Raw genomic sequence first — 21,885 nt, forward strand, 5'->3', positions numbered from 1 at the left:
ACAAATGATCATTCCTCAAGAAACTGAAGTTCGTATTATTACAATGTGTGTGTACAGTCAATGAATTTACAGGTTTAACAAGTCCAACTATAAACACTTTTAGTATTAACAAGGCAACTCTAAACGTAAATGCTACATGTTTGCAAGCAAGGCAACAATATTTCATGCATTATTGTGTAACACCAAGTTGAAAGGTGTCTCTTAAATACATACATAACTCAAGCTTATGTTTTATCCTACAGTTTTGACAAATGTTTGATCATCATTGTCATGCCAACAACATGTCACTTCTGCAATACAAGCACAATAAGCTATTGGTCACATCTAGAACTATTACATTACTCACCTCACAACACTGTCATGGGTACTTATGTTCTCCTGTGACATTGTTAAGAGAAGTTCTGGGAGGTCAATACGGTGAAAGAATAAAAGATCCTGTGGTTCCCAGCTCATGTCCAACATGTGAAGGAGTGTAGTCTGCACACATGATAAGGCTGGAAGCAGTGACCTGTGCAAACAATACTACCAAGGTTAAAAAAAGTTTGAACAACTAAAGCTTGGTTTCTCCATCTCAATCAACATGTTAGTTAGCATGCTACAGACTAATGAGATACCTGAAAGAACTAATGAACAAAGTATTCCATATACAGAGTTGGTATAAATGGTGTCAAATCTTCCAGTTTCAGTATATTGACAGAGGAAAAGTGAAGGTGCTGTAAAAGCATATAAAGATCATCTGGTGCCAAATCACCACATGAAGACAAAAAGAAATGTACTTTCCATTGACACCTGGATCATGCTGGACAGTGCTGCCATTTGTGAGACGTCTAAGGGCAGATCCAATTAGCTATGAGGTTGCGCCAGACATCACCTCGATGTCCAGCTGCAAACCTTGCAGACTAGTACAGTACAGAAATCTCTCCTTATTTTCCTTTGCATGTCTTTGGGACGCAAAGGAAAATGAGCGGAGATTTTTGTAAAATCTCTGACGTGGTGAGAAAGGGGAAACTACCAGCATGACACACATTACGTCTAATCATCTGACCTCAGGCATGCGCCAACACATGGTACACACTGTGTTAAACATTGACAAGCGCTCGATGGTTGGGGATCTGCTCCATATTTTCTGGGCATGCCGGGTTTTACTTCCATTTTGGGCTCAGGTATTTGACTTCGCTAATAAGGTTACCGGATTATCTCTTTCCCAGACTCCTGAAATTGACCTTTTTCAATTTTCCCTGCCTCAAGTCCCGAAACAGTCCTGCTATGTTTTTAACCATATACTTATTGCTGGCAGAGCCTCCATAGCCCAGGCTTGGAGGGTGCCGCTGCCCCCACCCTGTCAAAGGTAATAGCCAATGTCCAGTTTGCTTTTGAGATGGAAACTCTGGATGCTCTTTATTCTATGAGACCATCCTCCCCGTGGCTGAAATGGTTTGAATGGCATATTTATGTGACTGAAGGAGGTGGTGCTCCAGTAAATAATCTTCCTACCTCTCCCCCTGCTAATGGTGTTTCTTTAACGACAAATGAGTACTGACAGCTTGTTTAAGATGGGTCCTCTAAATCCTAGTACGAGTCCGGTGGGTTAGCTTAAAATGCCACGGTAGTCTGTATACTGTTTACTGTATGGACACACCAATACAATATAAGCTAATTTCAAACTCCCCCCCCCTCCCCCTTCCTCCCTTCCCTTTTTTCTTTCTGTATCCCTTGTTCACTTAACAAATTTCAATAAAAACGATTAATGTTAAAAACATTGACAAGCACACCTATGTACTTCCTATCTTCCTTGTACCTTCCCTGCACTCTGCCCTCTTCCTTACTTCCCAGCTGTCCTTTGAGTCTTGCACGTTTCTGAATAGACTAGTTGTACACTATTGCTGTGCAGTATGTATTCCTTAAACTTCATGGTGAGATAACAACCCCATCCCACTCTTTTCTATATCACTTAGAGGCATATTTGCAATTAAGCATATGCTTGTTTGATCTGCAGCAACTAGATCTTGCTTAAAAAGATGGTATATATCCAAATATGGCAATACTAGAAGTACCACAATCAGTACCAACAAAAGAGTTGTGCAAGTAACAATAGCTGCTGCTTTGGATCTGCCAATGATATAAATTTGGTTTTAAAGGTCAAATTTCTGTCAAAGGTATAAGGACATTTATGTAAATTCACCCATAGTTGCTTATACATATATTCACATCACACACGTATTATAGTGAAACATAGAATTAACTATTTTTATACTTAAAATGTTATTGTACTTTCATTAACATAATTAATGGTTAAAACAGGTCAAGGATCCAGTATAATTAGTTACACAAACAGAATGAATTACGTTCTTGCTAGTAATGGCACATTACACATGGTATATTATTATGTTCAATACATACCTGTCATTAAGGCTGTTGAAACCCTTTACAGCATTAACTAGGACAACAACAAGCTTGTAATAGGATTCTCTAACTTCTTTATGTAGTTCAGCACCACAGCCTTCCAAGTGACCAAAATAGCTATAAAATGGAAGATGGTAATTAAAACGTTATTTTGGTAGAGGCATCTCTTGAATTGTACCCATGTTCAACTTTACAGTTTGTCAATTAGACTGAATATTTAAACTATTTTCAAAACCAACATTCACATGGACAACTGCATGTACCAGACACATTACTGTATAGTTTAAAGGATGCAACTTAGCCATTTCTTATTAAATTGTTTTTTCTAAGCAGAGAAAGTGTCCCATTGGGCAGCACGACGGTTTAGTGGTTAGCACTTCTGCCTCACAGCACTGAGGTCATGAGTTCAATTCCCAACCATGGCCTTATCTGTGTGAAATTTGTATGTTCTCCCTGTGTTTGCGTGAGTTTCCTCCGGGTGCTCCAGTTTCCTCCCACATTCCAAAAAACATACTAGTAGGTTAATTGGCTGCTATTAAATTGACCCTAGTCTCTCTCTGCCTGTGTGTATGTTAGGGAATTTAGATTGTAAGCCCCTATGGGGCAGGGACTGATGTGAGTTAGTTCTCTGTACATCGCTGCGGAATTACTACCGCTATATAAATAATTGATGATATTAGATATTCTAGTGATGTAGCAGATATTAGAGCCACATTTTCTACTTTACCGGTCTACTAAAACCTTTAACACTTGAACCAAGTATGACAAAGACAAGAATTTTGATTGTGGTGAAGAAGTTTACAAAATGAAATGAGAAGGAAGTAAGCACACTTGGGTATTTAGCTTGATGATATTATGCAAGTAACTGCAGTGGGAAGCTATTCATTTATGAATTTTGCTATACAGAACTAAGAACTAATCCCTTCCATGCCAAACAATTTTCTTATTCTGATCTATCGAATACGCAAAGACACACTGCTCCATTAAAGGCGTTCTATAGTCATATCTTTGCCTCTACTAGGCAGCAAATCACACAAACTCAGTAAAAATTACACACAACAAATCTCGAAGCACAGTGTAGCCTTAAATGAGCCAAGGAAAACAGACCAGACATTGGGTCACTTCATGAAATGTAAAGAAATACTGTATTTGTTATAAGCAACAGGCCAGTGAAGATCACTTTACTAATGCCATTAATATACATTTTAAAAACTTCCATGTAAAGAACACACAACTTTTCAAGGTGATATTTTCCTAGTGCCTTTTATGTGTAACAATGTAACAAAATGTGATTGCTTAACTACTAGATACAGAACGGAAATGGACAACCTGTTAAGGATTTGTTGGATTGTACAAAGTGGCGGATGGAAATAAAAAAAGACAAGCTTTATGTTGGCAACATAAAACAATGAAATATAGGCTGTATGATGTGGTAAAATTCACTGCTACGTCTCCACTTGTCTAATCCTCGTGTAAGTATGAAGTGGCATCTGCAACGCAGCTATGATTTTTAATTGTTAACATTAACAAATTATTTTCTCTAAATTAAAGTTCAACTAACGTTTGTAGCATCTAGAAAAACGTGCACAGATAAAAAGGAAAGGGCTGTCACTAAACTCCAAAGTAGCAGAGTACAGCATTGCACTTACTTAGTGAAGTCGCTCTGGCAGGCAAGGAGCTCCAATAAAAAGATCACACAGGGGGGCTGGAAGAAATGAGGTTGCCCCAAAGTATCCAGACATTCTTGAATAATTTTAAGAACCTTGAGAATGCTTCCAGCCTGGGCTTTTCTGAGGGACAGGACCTGCAGAACACTTACAGAAGAAAAATAAAATGCTAACTTTACAAACACAAGATGAACAAAGCTAAATAGAAAATAGAATTTTAATAGTTCACTGCTTAGTTTAGAAAATTACTTTAATTATGCCCAACTTTTTAATTCTTCTATCTTCTACTTACTGAAAACTCAAACACCTACATTAACGGCATTGTTCGCTTATTCTAGGAGCTCCTATAGTTAAGATTCCGTTCTAATGAAAGGATAATTAGAATACATTAATACCAATGAGTGATCTGCTTTGATCATCTTATGCTGGCGTTATTCATAATACATTCTGCTAAAAGCATGTCTAAAAATAACAAGTGTCAAGAAAAGTTCTGTCTTTACCTTTCATGGGAAATTGTTGGATCCTTTACAAAATCTAATATGCTCTTCACTATGGGGTATTTCTCTTTCACCGTTGGCACCATCTTTGGCTCCTCCATAGACCGGAATGATAGCAGCCTTAGCCTTGCACGGCTAAATGGGGCTTTACGTGTTGGGGTAGGAGGAGGAGAGGAAGAGTCTTCCACCTTTTCTGATGATTTCGTTGGAAAGCCTACTGGTGTCTCATATTTGAAGAGCTCCGATTCCTGCCTTTTCTCAGAGTCGTGGTCGGGCACTTGAAATTTTCCAATCACACCAGCATGCGCAGCATCAGGGGAGGCATTAATGGGTGAGGTATTTGAAGCTTGAAAATCTGCCTCCACAATAGAACTTTTTCGCGAATGTAAACTGTAAACGGATTTCTCATCTGTAAACATACAGCTGTCCGACTGCAGCCTTGACATTGTAGGTAAAAAGTTCAGCAACAGAAGACACTTCTTAATACACTGCTTTGCTATAATTAGAAGACAAATAAACAATATACATATTATATTCACACAACACTATGCTCACAACTAAACAAGGATTTAAAAACAAATCAACCACAATGATAAGGAGGGAATGATTTTCACGGTACAGGGGCTTTATTTAAAGTGTGTGTGTGTGTGTGTGTGTGTGTGTGTGTGGGGGAGGGAATCCTTGTTATAAAACTCAATATATCCTGCAATACAGCGGTCCACAAACGCGGCTGTTGTACATGAATAACATATTACCAAGAGAAAACGTCTTTCATTTCCTCACAGTCTCTTAACTATGTACATTACTGCGGTCTGAGTGGACAGCACACACGTTGCGGGCTTGCGGCATAGAAATCGATTGATCTTTATATTAAGCTATTAAGCTTTCAGTTCTCTCATATTTTGTTTTGAATGCAAAGAAAGAAAACTCTCATATGGAAGAGTCAATACTGTGACTATAAATATTAATTTTGAATTAAGACTTAAAAAGTAATGCAGAATGCACTTCTATTATTACACAACAACATACCTGTTCAAGGATGGAGTAGGTGAAATTCCATTTATGTGTAATATGTATGACTGGGGAGAATACAAGGATATTACTTTGAGGGCTATTAGACTGTCTAGACACTGGCATAATGTCTTGAAGGATACCTGTGAAACATATGCTAGAACACTCTCCTAATCTATATCCTAGATTTGGGGGGAAGGGGGTAAAACATCAAGTTTAACATCACTACAAGCTCTTATTCCTAGCCAAAATATGTATAGTGTTAAACTGATATCAACAATTACTAAATGTAGCAAGTCAGTTTATTAAATGTTACAAATTGAAATTAAATAACAGCTATTGCTTGATAGGTTTTTTAACATTTGGACCAGTAGGTGGGTAAATTCTTATTCGGCCTTTATCTAGTTCCTAATGAGCTACACTACAATGACTTTTATATATTGTTAGGGATGCTGCAGTTTACATACTCAGAGCTGGGTTGATGTCTGCAGATAGTTTTTTGTTCCATATTTTGTTTATTAACCACTAATCTTACATCTATTGTATGGTATTGATAATAACTGGAAACTTTAATGTTGAGGTATTATACGGTCATGACTGTGGTATCTGAGATACATGTTTTTGTTTATCTTGTATGTTTTTATCATGCTCGATAATCAGTATTAAATGTTTAGATGTAAAACAATATTATAAAAGCACTGTTAATAAATAAATGACTAACAAAATCAACATTTTGTCACTTATATGGAAATATAAAGTATATTTTTGTTTGTAAAACATTTTCCTCATTTCAATAAAGTAGATATTACTTTAAAATAAAAACAATAAGCACAGTTTACCATAACTGAGCTTTGGAATGTACTTATTTGTATTGCTGTACGAGAGGTTCTCTTTGGTATGTTGGCTATTACCTTTTTGAACCTGTAGGCAATACAGTTATTGCCATACAACTTAAACTGTCAGAATCAATATCGCCATAAGGACATGGACCAGAAAACAAGTCCCTTTGTCATTATACCAGGCAAATGATCATTTTATTTCATGAAATGTCTAAAGTAAAATATTAAATAAGCATGTTGGCTGCAATATAATGCTTACCTAATGTGTTTGTATTCATTTCTGCTCCATCAACTACAAGCTTGTCACTGCCTCCTGTGTGCAGAGATTTCTGCTTCATTTCTAGCTGCAGAGGAGATGGAATAAACTAATGAAGCAGAAAAAAAAACATTTTTTTTTTTTCAGACCAAAAGTAGACAACTTCTTACCATCCATATTCTAATTCCATCAGCCAAACCATAAACCTGTGCAAACTCTTCACACAAAGCAAGTTTCCCTCCACTGAGCACTGCAAAGAAAACAAAGTCATTGTCAATTGCTCAACAGTGCATTACATAGTAAAAAGGTTTATTTCACTAGAGGAACAATGCATTTGTCCCTATTCCCGACATCACTAATCACCAACAAATACAGACATTGTTAGACAACTATTAGCAGTTTGCATTAAAATTTTAATGGCTGCACTTGCACTTTAATCTCAATGATTTTGCTGACTAAAATCTGAAGACTACAACTGTACACATTAAAACACACAATGATTCTCCTGCCAGGAAATTGTGGTGTTGAGAAGTTGGTTTAGTGACCAGTCACCTAGTTTTCCTGTCGCACAAGAATGCTTCACCTGTAAAAACTAAAAACACCCTCACAGATTAAGCGCTCATATGTGACAAAGAAGGGTCATTCCGCTGTAACTGATGCAAAGTTAAATTTAGTATAGGTCTCACTACATTTAGGATTTTAATATAAGAATTATGGATGAACAAAAGTAAAGCTAACTTAGAGTCATGATCTTTGAAAACCCTACAATTTTCTACATGTAAATAAATAAAAATGAAGAGCTGTAACTGACGCAACAAAAAGATATCACTAGTTTTTTCCCCAAAGCATGTCACATGAATTGAGGCCTTGTGGTGCTACTGTGTGGCTCCAAGTGCTGCCTTCTCTAGTTCCAGACATATAGAAGCTGGGAAGGCAGCACAAACGTCATCAGGACCACACCGATCAAGCAACCACCAGGGTAAGTTAAATCTACTTTTTTAAACATTTTTAAATACATTTAAAACATTCATACATTAACACAAATGCATTTTATATACTGTAAAAACATTTCTTTAATTGTAGTCTGGCATGTACTGTGGTGGTGGGTTGTAGTGAAAGGTGAACCCGTTCCACGCTCATTAAATTCTGCAAGTATGGGCGCCTCTGACAGCTTTAGGAAAGACAACATGTGAAATGTCAAAGTGGACATTGTCATCGGTTATTGATTTAATTCACTCTAATTAAAATATGTGATATTTGTGCATGGCCCATGTCAAGTAATAATAGCTAATATAGCAGAATGTACTATCCAGCTGCCATATATACTGCGTGTTATTTGACTGTCAAATCAGAATAAAAATATTATATTCTCTCTTACTTCATCAGAAGAGTGAGAGCATAGAGAAAAACTTAAGGCACAACCTTAATGCACAGTATGCAAATATTTTGAGAAAGTTATGTTTTTTCCATGCTGGTACCATTTGTATTAGAACACTGAAATATCCAAAGATACTCTTATGTTTACTTAATCTAACAATAGAGTATCAAAAATTGGTTGCCCTACCCTGCAGTTTCTTAAACTTTAGTCATGTATTTGGTGCACCTGTATTTTACCCTGGAAATTGTCCATGAAAGAGCTTTAACCACAAAGACAGTGACCTATGGATATTTCAGCCCAGCCCTACCCAACCATCACATAATATCAGCAGCAGCTATTTATATAACGCCACTAATTCCACAGCACTGTACAGAGAACTGATTCACATCAGTCTCTGTCCCATTGGAGCTTACAGTCTAAATTCCCTAACACACACACAGACAGAGACAGAGAGAGACTAAGGTCAATTTGATAGTAGCCAATTAACCTTCTAGTATGTTTTTGGACTGTGGGAGGAAACTGAAGCACCCAGAGGAAACCCACGCAAACACTGGGAGAACATACAAACTCCATCCAGATAAGGCCATGGTTGGAAATCTACCTCATGACCTTATCTGTGCTGTGAGGCAGAAGTGCTAACCACTAAGCCACCGTTCACATACATACTTAAGACATGGTACCATGGCAGGCGGCTACTAATTGCTGGAATTGCCTGTCAATTTAAAGCCCTAACCAGCCCAAAAAGCATCTTGGGTTCTTATCGCCCAACTTGAAGGAGTAACCCACAGCAAGAGACTCCAGCAGTTCTCCAAGCTAGAAAAACAACTTAAGGGATAAATGCCACAAATTCAACTGGTTCAAAGGATGGATCCCCCTTCCTCCAAGTGGGCACCTAACAGTGAGAGAACCAGAGAGGACTGTGCAAGAGTAGTAACAAGTAAAGAGCTTTGGACAGGACTGGCTGGTGATTACGGTTATCACTGGATTGTCTTGAAGAAAGGAATGATAAAACTGCCATTTCAGAACTAGTGTACCGAATCCTAGATTCGTGTATTTTGACCTTGCATATGTCCGATGAAAGCAGGGCGACATTCGAACTTGCACACTGCCAAGCCAGCAGAAGACCCTCCACAAAGGGAGATTGTACTTTACTACAGGAATAGAGGAACATCTTTGCGGTTATGCCATACCTCTCAACAACACCCCTTTTAAAGACATTTATAACCCTACCCCACCCATGTAACATGTTCCCCTGCACATTACTTATCTCTCCTGCCAGACATTGGAGATTAAGCTCTGCAGTAATACATTGACCAGCAGCAAATCAGAGTACAGTTCATTTATTTAGAGTCGTTGCCAGACTGACCTCACTAACAAATGTCTGGGTCTCATTGTCGGTGGACTACCACAGCCACAGTGAGAGACAGTACAATTCAAGACAGAACGGAAAAGAAAAAATATTGTAATGTATCTGTCTCAGGTCCCTCTGTATCTGTCCTGTACCCTTTGGAACATAAAAAAAAATGACCTCTGGGCCTCATGAAACCCATGGGCCCTGTGCGAACCAAGTATCATTAAACAGTCTTAGTATGCAGCATGAGAACACTCCTCACTAGAAGAGATGGGAGCCACAGATGTCACAACCACAAGATATTCAGTGCATCAAGCACTTCTGCTACTATATTGCGGAGTATTTTGCAGAGAGTGCTGAAAAATTCAAACTTTCACATATGCATCTTGGAAATCGGAAGGGATCCTGGGACTTTTACAATAACCCTAATCCTAAACAAATGCATGCTTGGCATCTTAATATTAATCCACCAGGTTACGTTGATGAGATTTAATGTTTCTGATATTTACCATATCTTTGTAGTTTTCCATATAACTGCGGTGTAAGATATACCAGAGCAGCAAAGGTGCAGTTCACAGCTTGATCAACCGCTGAACCAGGGACTATATCATTGTTTGTCAGCTGTTTCCTAATGGCTTGAACCAGTCCTTTGAAAAGTTCATAGTTAGGGCCACAGAAATCCTGGGTAGGATCTGAGTTTGCAAAGTCAAGGAGAAAGTTACGACAGTCATCTGCATGAGAGTTCTTAGTCTGGAAATAAAATAATAGTGTAAAAGAGTATTTACATAATATTAGGTTCCAACTAAAGACTATGGTTGCAATATTTCTGGTCTGACAACAATAAATCACTTTTATAGTTTGATAGTGAATATATTGGTTCTGGTCAACCATGGTTGATAAACACCAAGAAATACACATTCACAATTATACTGTGCAATACTATTAAAACTGCTACAGTGTATCATTGTACAAGACAGTGTCTGTGGTGGATATGAAACTCTAACACGACTTCTAATATTGCTATAATTTCCAGTAGATGCTATATAAAATAACATTATATATATATATATATATATATATATATATATATATATATATATATATATATATATATATATATATATATACATACATATACACACACACATATATATATATATATTTATTATATATACACATATACACACACACACACACACACACACGTATATTAGGATCTATTGTGATTTATAGCACTTTTAGGTCAAATGTATTTCAAATTAGAATATAACCCAACCAACATGGTCCCAAGTTCAGGATAAAATTATCTAAAAGCCAGCAAGCTAGGGCCAAGAGTTAGGAGCCAGCAATTTTACAGGTTTTGTTTTGCAAAATATTTACGACAAATAAATATACAACTAAAGACGGCATGGGTATTATGAAAAACAAAATTGGAAAGCCAAATTAACCTGCATAGTATACTCAGCTAGTCACCATTGCCGCTATACCAACACTGCCAGATACCATCCAGTGCCCAAGCAGTTCACCAATGCGATTCTGTGACCTACAACGTATACAAGCCCCCATACTCCTGCCAATGTCCATCACAAGCAATGCATTTGGCCATATAACTAGCACACAGTAATGCCTCACAGCAGCATGACAAGACAGTTAGTTGTCCAAGTGCATAAATTATAAACTGGCATCAGTGTCAAGGAAACTATTATGGATTACCGAACTCCAGCTGCCATCCAGCACAGTACAATACCCAGAGGCATTTAGTGAGGCAATAAGATTATTGGTCCATCTAACACATACTGCTTAGGCACACAAGATTTCAAGAATATAGAGGAGTTTGCAATTGCCAATGCTTAAAATAAAAAATTTAAAACCTTTATCTGCCGTTTGAATATGCTTAACAGTCACAGCTCTAAAGCAAAATAGGACATCATTTCACCGATACACTGTAGACAGAATATTCATTTAGTACCAATATAATTTAAAGCACTTCTAAATAAGGTAAAAATCACTTATATCTAAATGGCATTGAACACATTCATCAGCAGATCAAGGAAATGTCTGTTTTGTTATTTTGCAGATATTATAGATCATATGTAATACATATATTTGGGTTGAACTGTGTAAATAATCCAGAGACAATTGTTTTGGAACTTCTAAAATACTGTGTCATCACCACACAAATGTTACCATGTTTTAAAGAGGACACCAGTCACAGACTCTTGGGATAGCACTTAAAATGGTAAAACACAAATATTTTGTTGTGCTTCACAAACGATATCTACACAATATGCAAATGTAGTTTTTAGTTTCTTTGCATATGTGAAGAATACAAACTTAAGATAGGTCACTATCAGAACAAGCAATTCATGTGCTATTTGCACTTGGATTAAATTCATACTATAAAAATCTAAAATGATGTGTCCAGCAGTGAATTTACTACACGTTGTATCCCTCCATAACTCATGCTATTGAACTCAAAGATTCCTACACTATTCCACACGCACAGGACTAACAACCAAACTTTATCCATATTAAAACGTATATTAAAAGTATGCAGTGTACAAATTCCTGTAACACACAAGTTTGGGTTTTTTCTTACCCATTTGCTTCTATTAATATATTTACAAGCACAAGGAAAACTAAACTCAAAATGATCAACGTTCATACAATCAAATATATTGGCACCTTTTTCAAACAATTTCCTGAATGTGGTCTTCTAAAATGACCACAAAGGAAAGGGAAGGAAACCACAAATTTTGAGAACCACTCGTCAGAAACAGAGAGAAAACATATTTGCATTCTAATATATAACATAAGAATAAAACATACTTGTGATACCTCAGTAGATCCCTGGCTTTGAATGGTTGGCTTTGTTATCAAGTCGTTTTCTGTGCACATTTGATGTCTGAATACAGGTTTCCACAATTGACAGGTAACAACTGAGGTCACCTTTGTAGATGGCAATTCAAGTCCCAGCTCTAAGAAAAACAGATTTTAAATCAAACAGAAATCCTTAACTTTCAAAAACAACCAAGAAGAAATGTGTATTGTTGAGCTATAATGAATACATGACAAGTTGACTGATGAGTGCACTCGCAAACTGCCCTAATGAATCAGCCCAACACCCCAATTCTACAGCGTGCATCTTCAAACCCATGCCTTGATGAATTTGGGCGTTCGCAAAGCCGAAATATGTACGTTTAAAGCCAAACACAGGTTGTGCTCAGTATCCGTGCCTTAATGAAATTGGGCTCAGAATGTGTGCTAAAATATCAATCTCATCCATTTTGAAGAGGACATTTTATAGCATTATGTACTCACAAAAAGCTTGTCACCAAATAAAAGTTACAGACCAGGGGGTAAATTTGTGAACATGCAGGTTTCCGGCAGGTTTGAAAAGCGGAGATGTTGCCTATAGCAAATAATCATATTCTAGCTGTCATTTATTTAGTACAGTCAACAGTACAAAATGATAGTTTCAATATGATTGGTTGCTATAGGCAACATCTCCACTTTTCAAACCTGCCGTAAACTCGCAGCTTGGTAAATAAGTGTTTTTAAATAGGCCATGGATATCTGGTGAAAATTCTTTCAGGCCTACAGTGGGATACATCACTGTGTATACTGTAAACTGGAGCAATGATGAAATGATTAAGTATTAAGTTTGGAAAACTATATTTTGAACACAAGTTGTTTGCTTGTGTGTTTCACAGACTTGATGTATATGTATTTTACTGTCTAAATGCTGTGATTTATTAATTCTCAATATTTACAATGTACATGTAGAATAAAGGACCACATCACTAATCTGGCACCCTGGAAAATTAAATGTTGGCCAATGCATTTAAATATTAAGCAAAAGTAGAAGATTCCTCAATCATGCTTCACATTATATGTATAAGTGGACTGTATTAAGAAAGGAAGAGGACATTTGAGTGTTACTTTTACAGACAGAAATATGAAATTTGAACTTGCAGTTTTCCCTATCCATTCATGAAAACAAAGTATTACCTTTCCTAACTGTTCTTTTTACAAGTTTAAAGTGAACCTCCCCCAACTGATAAATAACATATTAAGTTTTCTGATGGCTTGTGATTAAGATGCATCTTATCTACAGCACTAAAGGTTAAAAGTATTCCAGCACAAAATATAATCAAACCATTGTGCCTTCCAAGGTTTGCTGTAATAAAGCAGTCAAGACTAGTGAGTGAAGAGAAGAGTGAGAAGGGCTATGAAAAGCAAATTCATATGGTTATGGGCCGATGGATTTTTCTTAAGGTGAGATTAGTGGAAACTAGGTGCAGCGCTTAAAGCACAACAAATTATTGGGTTGGAAATATACATTTTGAGTTTTTAAAATTTATATCCAGTGTTTTTTTCAATATATTTCAAAATAGTGTTTTTTGATATTTGGCAAGTACATTTTCCGATTCCGAAAAATCAGCCGGTGCAATAGAGAGCATTGTATCAAAAGGTATAATGCATTGTGAAACTATACCAAATATTTCACTGTTGTCAACCAAAAGTGGAAAACAATCCTGCATCATAAAATAGTGTGAAAACTGCAATACTTATTATCTTCAACCTTAAAGCATTATCTCATGAAGAAAAAAAGATGGACTGCCATGGCAACCAGAGTCACATAATTTAGTGAGCAGAGAGGCTTTGGAACATCCCTCTGAGCTCTTTCCGCAACACATGCGTGAATGAATATGTATTATGATTATTTTACTTATAAAGTGCCAACTTATTACATAGTGCTTTACATTGAGGAGATGAAGAAAAACAAAAAAGATACACAATGACAGAAGGTAAAGATGGTTCTAATTACAATAAAACAGGTATGGGGTACACTTCACACAAAGGGTAGCGGAATAAATGTTATAACGTTTGGGGGGGGGGGGGGGGGAATACATGTTCATGTGTTATTAAATGTGCCAACAGCTTGGCTATATATAGCAGCCACCTTGTTATTTGTAAAATTATAAGACACATCCAAGTATAAAAGTTCTGTACTACACAACACAACGAGGTTGTAGGGAAGTAAACTAAACCTTTTTAGGTACTTAAAAACCCCTGTATTAAAGAGCACCCCAATTAATATATTCATTGAGACTCTTTCTTGACCCCTGCAATTGTACACTTATAGAACAAAGCTGTACCTTCTATTCAACCAAGGCTACACTCACTACATAGCATTTATCATATACACATATTGATCGGGAGATTACAAACATCTATTACATTTTTACACTCTAAAACTAGTGTTAAAAATTATTATTATTGAAGCACAAAAGTTATCATTTAGTCTTCTATCCATTTCTTGTACTATATAAATATTAAACACTCATTAGTAATCGTCCTCACAGATCCAGATGTCAGCTTTCATATAGGACAGTGTTTCCCAAACCCAGTCCTCAGAGCCCAGTAACAGTCCATGTTTTTCACATCTCATTGCTGGAGCACAGCTGTATTCATTACTGACTGACACATTGTAACAGATCCACAGGTGGTATAATTATATCACTGGTCACCTGGAAAACCTGCACTGTCCGGGGGTCCTGATGACTGGGTTTGGGAAACCGTGATCTAGGCGTACAAGTGTATACATGGAAGCAGTACCTAGTGTACATAGAACCACAGGAAAGAACTCCACATCCTGGTAGACTGATCTTATTATTCACCAATCACCTCAAATGACTTAGAATTCAAAGTAAGCTAAACCAATTGAGAGGAGGTTCTAAGACATGTATGGATATGGCTTCTCATTTATCCCTATTTGTCAGTCCTAAAACCAACTATAATCTAACAAATTTACATGAAATTTGGGTAAAAAAAAAATATGGCAACACAATTTCAAGCCACAAATTTTACAAATTTTATAAACAGCAAGGCATTCAATGTTAACGGCAATTACGTAGGGGGGTGGGAGGTGAGGCGAGGAGTGGCAACTCTGTTGTGTTTCATTTCAAGTAATAAAACTAGAAGTTTTGTTGCCCTGAAAGGAAAGTCAAAGATCCAATACAAGAATCATAAAAAACAAAATACTAAAAGGGGTATATTTACTAAATTGCAGGTTTGAAAAAGTGGAGATGCTGCCTACAGCAACCAATTAGATTCTAGTTATTTATTTTAGCACTTTCTACAAAATGACAGCTAGAATCCGATTGGTTGCTATAGGCAACATCTCCACTTTTTTTCAAACCAGCAGTTTAGTAAATATACCCTATGTCTGAAACATGAAAATTCTTTAAGATCTGAAAAGCTGACTCTTCGGTAAGATGTACATTGTTGATGTCTTCCTTCCTGGTGTCTCCAACATGCTTAAAGAGTGCAAAGCTAGCTTCATGAGCAAACACAGGCAACAATTATTTCACACAACTATTCAAAAGTTTGATTAATAATTTTAAAACTACATAAAGGAGATAAAATTGCAAATAACTAATTGTATATTGAGGCTTTCCTTCTTTGGGGATTGTTTTATTGTAATGGTAAAAAAAAAAAAAAATATAGATGTGTGCATGTACCACGTTAATTTGAAGAAGGAACACACAAATATCTTACCACATGTGGATTTCATGGCCATTGACCTAGATGCCAGGCGGCCCAATAATCGTGCGACAAGTAGCTGTAAATCTGAGCTCCAAGAGAGGGCAATGTCTGGAAGGCCATATGCTGTGACTGTAAACTTAAAACCCCATTCGTTATTGCTACTGTCCGAGAAGAACAGGAAATGGAGTTGTGGACCAGCCTTAAAGGTTACTTTCTGCAGAGTAAAAAAACACAATAAGAAATTAGGGAGGAAAAAACATCACAGAAAAATTCTAGGAACGGATACAGTTTTAAAGCATTTACATATATAGTATTCTTAGTGATTGTACTATATTCCATTTATGTGTACTCGTGTGACTGATATAAACAGCTGTAAATACAAGCATGGCTCTCAAATAGATGGCAAAGCCCTTGTTCAGAAGTGAGTTTTGTTCTCATTAGAATAGGCAGTTGTAATGTGTCAGTGGAATAACTGGCTCTAGTACAATTAGTACATACAGCAAAATATAAAGAAGTTCATCGACACAGTTCATCAAAAGACAATACGTGGTATTACAGAGCAGTACCAAGGGGCACTATGCAGCGGACAGAACATGACCGAGCTCATCAGATTTGGTTATGAGTCCCAGGGACCTTTAAATATGCCACTGCAAGATGCAATATTATGTTCACAATTATACAATAAAATAATTGTTTGATAGATGCCCTAGTAACAAAGAGATGGGGAACAGGCTTCTGGACAAAGCATCAAAATATCATGTATTTCCAAGCTAGTATGCACGTAGTACTTAACAGGTATATGGAAAATGTATTTTACTAACGCTTTCTGTCACTTACCTTTGGCCATTTATCAGTGCCAACTTTGTGGTCATAGCGAACTTTGCCACCTCTAGCATCTGTAAATTCCAAATAGTCGTACCTGCATATAAATATGTATTTCATATTATACATTTAGAAGAAAAGAAAAAAAAAGGTGAAGCTTTCTTGATACCATAGAAACATAATTATTACCTCCTTTCTGTTTCACATTTATCATCAAATTCCACCTCAAAATAGGTTGCCCCGGGGCAAAGGAAGACCGTTGTGTCACGACAGTTGTTCTCATAGTTATGGGGGGATTCCATATTCCAGGTCTGCAGAACCACTGGTTGTTGAACCTGGTTCCAACTATCCATTTCTACCTATTTAGAACAGAAAAACAACTGTACTTCTTTCTTAACACAGATGATCTACTGAAACGTTCCGTTTCCAATATATGTTCCTTCTCCAATTTATGTTCTGCAGAAATCTCTTCGCATAATTACACAAGGGTTCAAGAGACATTTAAAAATATAACCAAATGGTATAAGATTATTGATTGACCATGGCATTATAATTTGGGAGCCTCTCAGATAAATCAGATTCTATTTCCAGACTAATTTATGTTTTTTGGGGTTTCTTTAGGTCCAGTTTATATTGAAGAAATAGATGCTGGACTGTTACTTGCAGGGACTGCGCAAACATTCTACTTGTAAAATACTGTGTGGCCAATTGAGGGGTTAACCTGACTCTGGGCAAGAATCTATTTATCCATTTGGTATTCCCATCTGTTCAAGGATAATGGGTTAAGCCCATCAGGACCTATTCTCCTTCAGATAAATGAAGCGTGCTGAGCCCCATTCCTTATGTATTAAATGCTATGCAAACTGGATAACAATGCATGTACATTGTAGCAATGCTTCCCCACCCTAGGGAGACCAATCCAAGCGCAGACTGCTTCATAGGTGCGCTAAGCGCCTACTTTTGCAACTGCTGTTAACATATCCATGCCGACAGAAAGCTAGTCAGAAACCATTGGAAGTGTCAGCTAATTACATCATTAGGCTCACATTGAGAAGCCATCCCTGAAAGGGGGTCTGAGATTGAGACAGGCAGCATTTAAGCCAGGAGATAAGAGCCTCTAATCAGGTAGTAAGAAGGGGAAGCACTGCCCCGAAGTATTAGAACTGAAGACAAGATAAAAGACAGTCTGGAGAAGAGAGAGAGGCTGAGATATTCAAAAGTGAGATTGTGGAAGCTGGATGCTGGGACAGACGAAGAGTTTACAGCTCTTGCAAGACCGACCAAGAGGCAAATGTTACAGAGAAGGACTGCAAGGACCTGGGATCTTTTTACTTCATCCTTGTGTTCTGTAGGTCTTGTGGACGTGTATGCCTACGAAGAGCTGGGCAACACCATCAGGACAGCTGCCTTGCCAGAAGTGACACAAGAGGAGCCTCACTAACACTGGACTTAGCAGGTACCCTATAAGAAGACTGGTATCATATTGTATTATGTCCCTTATGTATTATGTTATGTTACAACTGCAACTATAGCTTGATCGATTTATCTCTTTCATAAAAGTGCTATAGCTCTGTTGCTGATTTTTTTTTTTTAATAAACGTAAGACTTCTTTATTCAGATATTTGGCTAGGTGTGAGAATGTTTTCCCTAATCTGCAGTACTAGAGGCGGGGTGACAGGACGAACAGTGGCCAGTGAGAGCCGATTGGTGCAGGTGTAATTGCCTACCACACCGACCGGTAGAGTGTATTCGAGGTTATCAAATAGCAAGTGTGCACTCCAGTATCGTGACTTGTTGCTGCCTGGGGGGGGGGATGATCATTGATCCATAAATCTATGGTCTTACATAAACAATGAATTACTGGTAACCTTAACAATGTATAGGAAAGAAAGTAAGCTACCTTGTTTGCACTCTCCCCAGGATCACCGCACAGCTTTTTCAGTAACTTTGTTAAGCTGCTGAAACTCTGAAGTAGTGAACAGTGTGGGATATTAAGAGTACAAAACTCCAGCATGTAGGTCATCTGTCAAAACAAACAAGAATATGTCAAATGGTCTTTCCTAGCTAAAGGACAACAAATAAGTCAACGCTTAAGTTTTTATTTACCAGTTGGCGTGTTGACATGGCAAACACAGAGTCACTCAACTTTTCAATGATCACCTTCCCACTGCACTGGTTCAGCAACGGTTCCAAAACGTTTTTGGTACTTAACAAAAAAAGATCAACATCTAGAAAAGGAAATGAGAGATTACAAAAGTAGCAGGTTAATCTGACAATATATTTTGAGTAAAATAAAAAAAAATAAAAAATGATGGCATGAGTATTGGTCCAAGGAAAGGATATAAGAGGTAATTACACAAGCTGCTTCCTACATTAACTGTGACTACGGTAGTTTAAATGACAAGTCAAAAGCAGATCATTAAGTACATGTTTATTTTGAGGTCATACAAATGTTATACGATTATGTAGAGGAGAACAAATCCCAAACAGCTACATGGAATTTCCAAAGAAAGGCCATAAAATTCAGCGATGCTCTGGACAAGAGGATTTATGTACTTACGTTAAATCCGTTTCTCTGATTCCGTGTGGGGGACACTGCTTACCATGGGGCTGTGGAGGGAGCTTGGAGAGTTGGCACCTAACTAGTTAACTTTAGTACTGCCGACAGACCCCTCCCCTCTACAATCCCCCTGCCTCTTCCTCTTCCTGTCAGTTAATTAAAAAGCCCAAGGAGAAAAGGTCAATCAACCAAAAGCACACAGAAGAAAAGCAGAAGGGAGGGATCGCAGTGTCCCCCAGACGGAATCAGAGAAACGGATTTAACGCAAGTACATAAATTCTCTTTTCTCTTTCATCCAGTCTGGGGGACACTGCTTACCATGGGAACGTTCTAAAGCAGCCCACTAAAGGGGGGGACAACTCTGAAAATCTCGCTCGTAAAGCATTACGAGCGAAATTTGCATCCGCAGATGCAAATACTTTAAACTGGTAAAAATTTGTAAAAATTTGTAAAGGTGTGGACAGAGGACCAGGTGGCTGCCCTGCAAAGCTGGTCTGCAGAAGCCCCATTTCTCGCTGCCCACGACGCCCCTACCGATCTGGTGGAATGGGCCGTAAGTCTCTCCGGCACAGGACGGTTAGCCTTTATGTAAGCTTCCTTAATGGTTGCCGTAATCCATCTTGCAATGGACTGTTTTGAGGCTGGCCAGCCTCTCTTACTAGCATCATAAAGAACAAACAGAGAATCAGTACGTCTAATCTGAGAAGTTCTTTTGACATAAATGCGGCGAGCCCTAACCACATCTAACTTTTCCAAAGACTGTTGATCCGAATGGGAAGTAGATGAGAAGACCGGAACTACAATTTCCTGGTTCACATGGAAAGCCGAAACTACTTTTGGAATGAAGGAAGGGAGGGTTCTTAACACCGCTCTATCCTCGTGAAAAACCAGATATGGTTCCCGACAAGACAGAGCTCCTAATTCAGAAACCCTACGTGCAGATGCAATAGCCGAAAGTAAGAGGACCTTCCAGGTCAACCACTTCAAATCTGCCACAAGTAATGGCTCAAAAGGAGGCCCCTTAAGCATATCCAGTACCAGGTGCTGTGAGCGGAACATAGGGAGGCTGAATATGCAAGACTCCCTGGAGGAAAGGCCTAATATCTGGTAAATTCACTAATTTCTGGTGAAAAAATACTGACAGAGACGAAACCTGAACTTTTAAAGAATCTAACCGAAGCCCTGCTTCCAGGCCATCCTGAAGGAAAGCCAACAAGCGAGGGAGGCGAAAAGAGGACGAGTGACATGTCTTATTTTCGCACCATCTGATGTAGGCTCTCCAAATCCGGTGATAGATGCGAGCTGAAACTGGCTTTCTGGCTCGCATCAGTGTTCACTACGCTGGAGGAAAAACCTCTAGCCCTCCAGAGGCTGGCTTCAACAGCCATGCCGTTAAACTCAGCGAAGGTAAATTCTGGTGACGGAAGGGACCTTGCAGAAAAAGGTCGTCTTGAGACGGAAGACGAAAACCTTGTCCTTCCGCCATAGAGATTATGCTCGCGTACCAGACTCGGCGCGGCCATGAGGGAGCTATTAGAATTACTGGCAGATCGCCCTGCCTTACTCGTCTGAGTACGCAAGGAAGCATGGGAATCGGAGGAAACAGGTATACCAACCTGAACACCCATGACATTGACCACTGCCACTGCTAAGGGGTCTCTCTTGCCCTTGCGCAAAACCTGTGAACCTTTCCGTTGTTTCTGGAGGCCATGAGATCTATGTCCGGAAGACCCCACCTCTGAACCAGAGACTGGAAAACTTCCGGATGGAGTGACCACTCCCCCGGCATCATCTGGTGTCGACTTAGGTAGTCGGCCTCCCAATTCTTTATTCCTGAAATGAAAACTGCCGATATTGCTGGAACAAACTGTTCTGCCCAAACCAAAATTTGAGCTGCAATATTCATTGCCGCTGCACTCTTGGTTCCTCCTTGCCTGTTGACATATGCCACGGCTGTAGCATTGTCGGACTGAACTCTGACAGAGTGGCCCTGAAGGAGGGACTGGGCCCCCCGGAGGGCCAAAAGAATAGCCTTCAACTCCAGCACGTTTATTGATAGGGCGGATTCCTGAACCGATCAAAGTCCCTGGAGCCGGAGGTGCAGAATTACCGCCCCCCAACCTCTCAGGCTGGCGTCCGTCGTGGCTATGATCCATGGCCATGGAGCGAAGGACCTGCCCACTGTCATGTGATCCTGAATCAGCCACCACTGAAGCGATTCTCTCGCCCTTGGAGATCGAGAGATCCTCTGGAGATCCAAACGTAGGTGGGATCCTGACCATTTCGTCAATAGATCCCACTGAAAACAACGAGAATGGGCTCGACCGAAGGGGATGGTCTCGAAGGAGGCCACCATCTTTCCCAGCAGCCGCATGCACAAGTGCATTGAGGGGCTGGGAGAAGACAAGACCTGAGTTGTTATACTCTGAATAGAACTGATCTTCTCGACAGGTAGGAACACCCTTTGCTGGCTGGTGTCCATAATAAGCCCTAGGAAAACCATGCGTTGACACGAAACCATCTGGGATTTCTTTAAATTTATTAGCCAT

The 21,885-nt window shown here is 38.6% G+C and overlaps 1 protein-coding gene across 2 annotated transcripts in view; it reads right to left on the bottom strand.

Annotated features, from left to right (window-relative positions):
* The window catches only part of ZZEF1 (zinc finger ZZ-type and EF-hand domain containing 1), a 144,252-nt gene that overhangs the window by 63,733 nt on the left and 58,634 nt on the right, over positions 1 to 21,885 (bottom strand). The window contains exons 20-32 of one of the 2 annotated variants that reach the window (XM_075194974.1): positions 18,883 to 19,004; positions 18,677 to 18,799; positions 16,966 to 17,135; positions 16,792 to 16,873; positions 15,967 to 16,168; positions 12,241 to 12,380; positions 9,912 to 10,152; positions 6,844 to 6,923; positions 6,677 to 6,761; positions 4,571 to 5,063; positions 4,053 to 4,217; positions 2,401 to 2,520; positions 347 to 508 (exon numbers count right to left, since the gene is read on the bottom strand). In XM_075194974.1, coding sequence (XP_075051075.1) covers positions 347 to 508; positions 2,401 to 2,520; positions 4,053 to 4,217; positions 4,571 to 5,063; positions 6,677 to 6,761; positions 6,844 to 6,923; positions 9,912 to 10,152; positions 12,241 to 12,380; positions 15,967 to 16,168; positions 16,792 to 16,873; positions 16,966 to 17,135; positions 18,677 to 18,799; positions 18,883 to 19,004 — 2,185 coding nt within the window. Of the gene's footprint in view, positions 1 to 346; positions 509 to 2,400; positions 2,521 to 4,052; positions 4,218 to 4,570; positions 5,064 to 6,676; positions 6,762 to 6,843; positions 6,924 to 9,911; positions 10,153 to 12,231; positions 12,381 to 15,966; positions 16,169 to 16,791; positions 16,874 to 16,965; positions 17,136 to 18,676; positions 18,800 to 18,882; positions 19,005 to 21,885 lie in introns of both variants that reach the window. The other variant, XM_075194973.1, reaches the window with a different exon arrangement.

Source organism: Mixophyes fleayi, chromosome 2 (genome assembly GCF_038048845.1).
Source record: "Mixophyes fleayi isolate aMixFle1 chromosome 2, aMixFle1.hap1, whole genome shotgun sequence".
Taxonomy (NCBI): Eukaryota; Metazoa; Chordata; class Amphibia; order Anura; family Limnodynastidae; genus Mixophyes; species Mixophyes fleayi.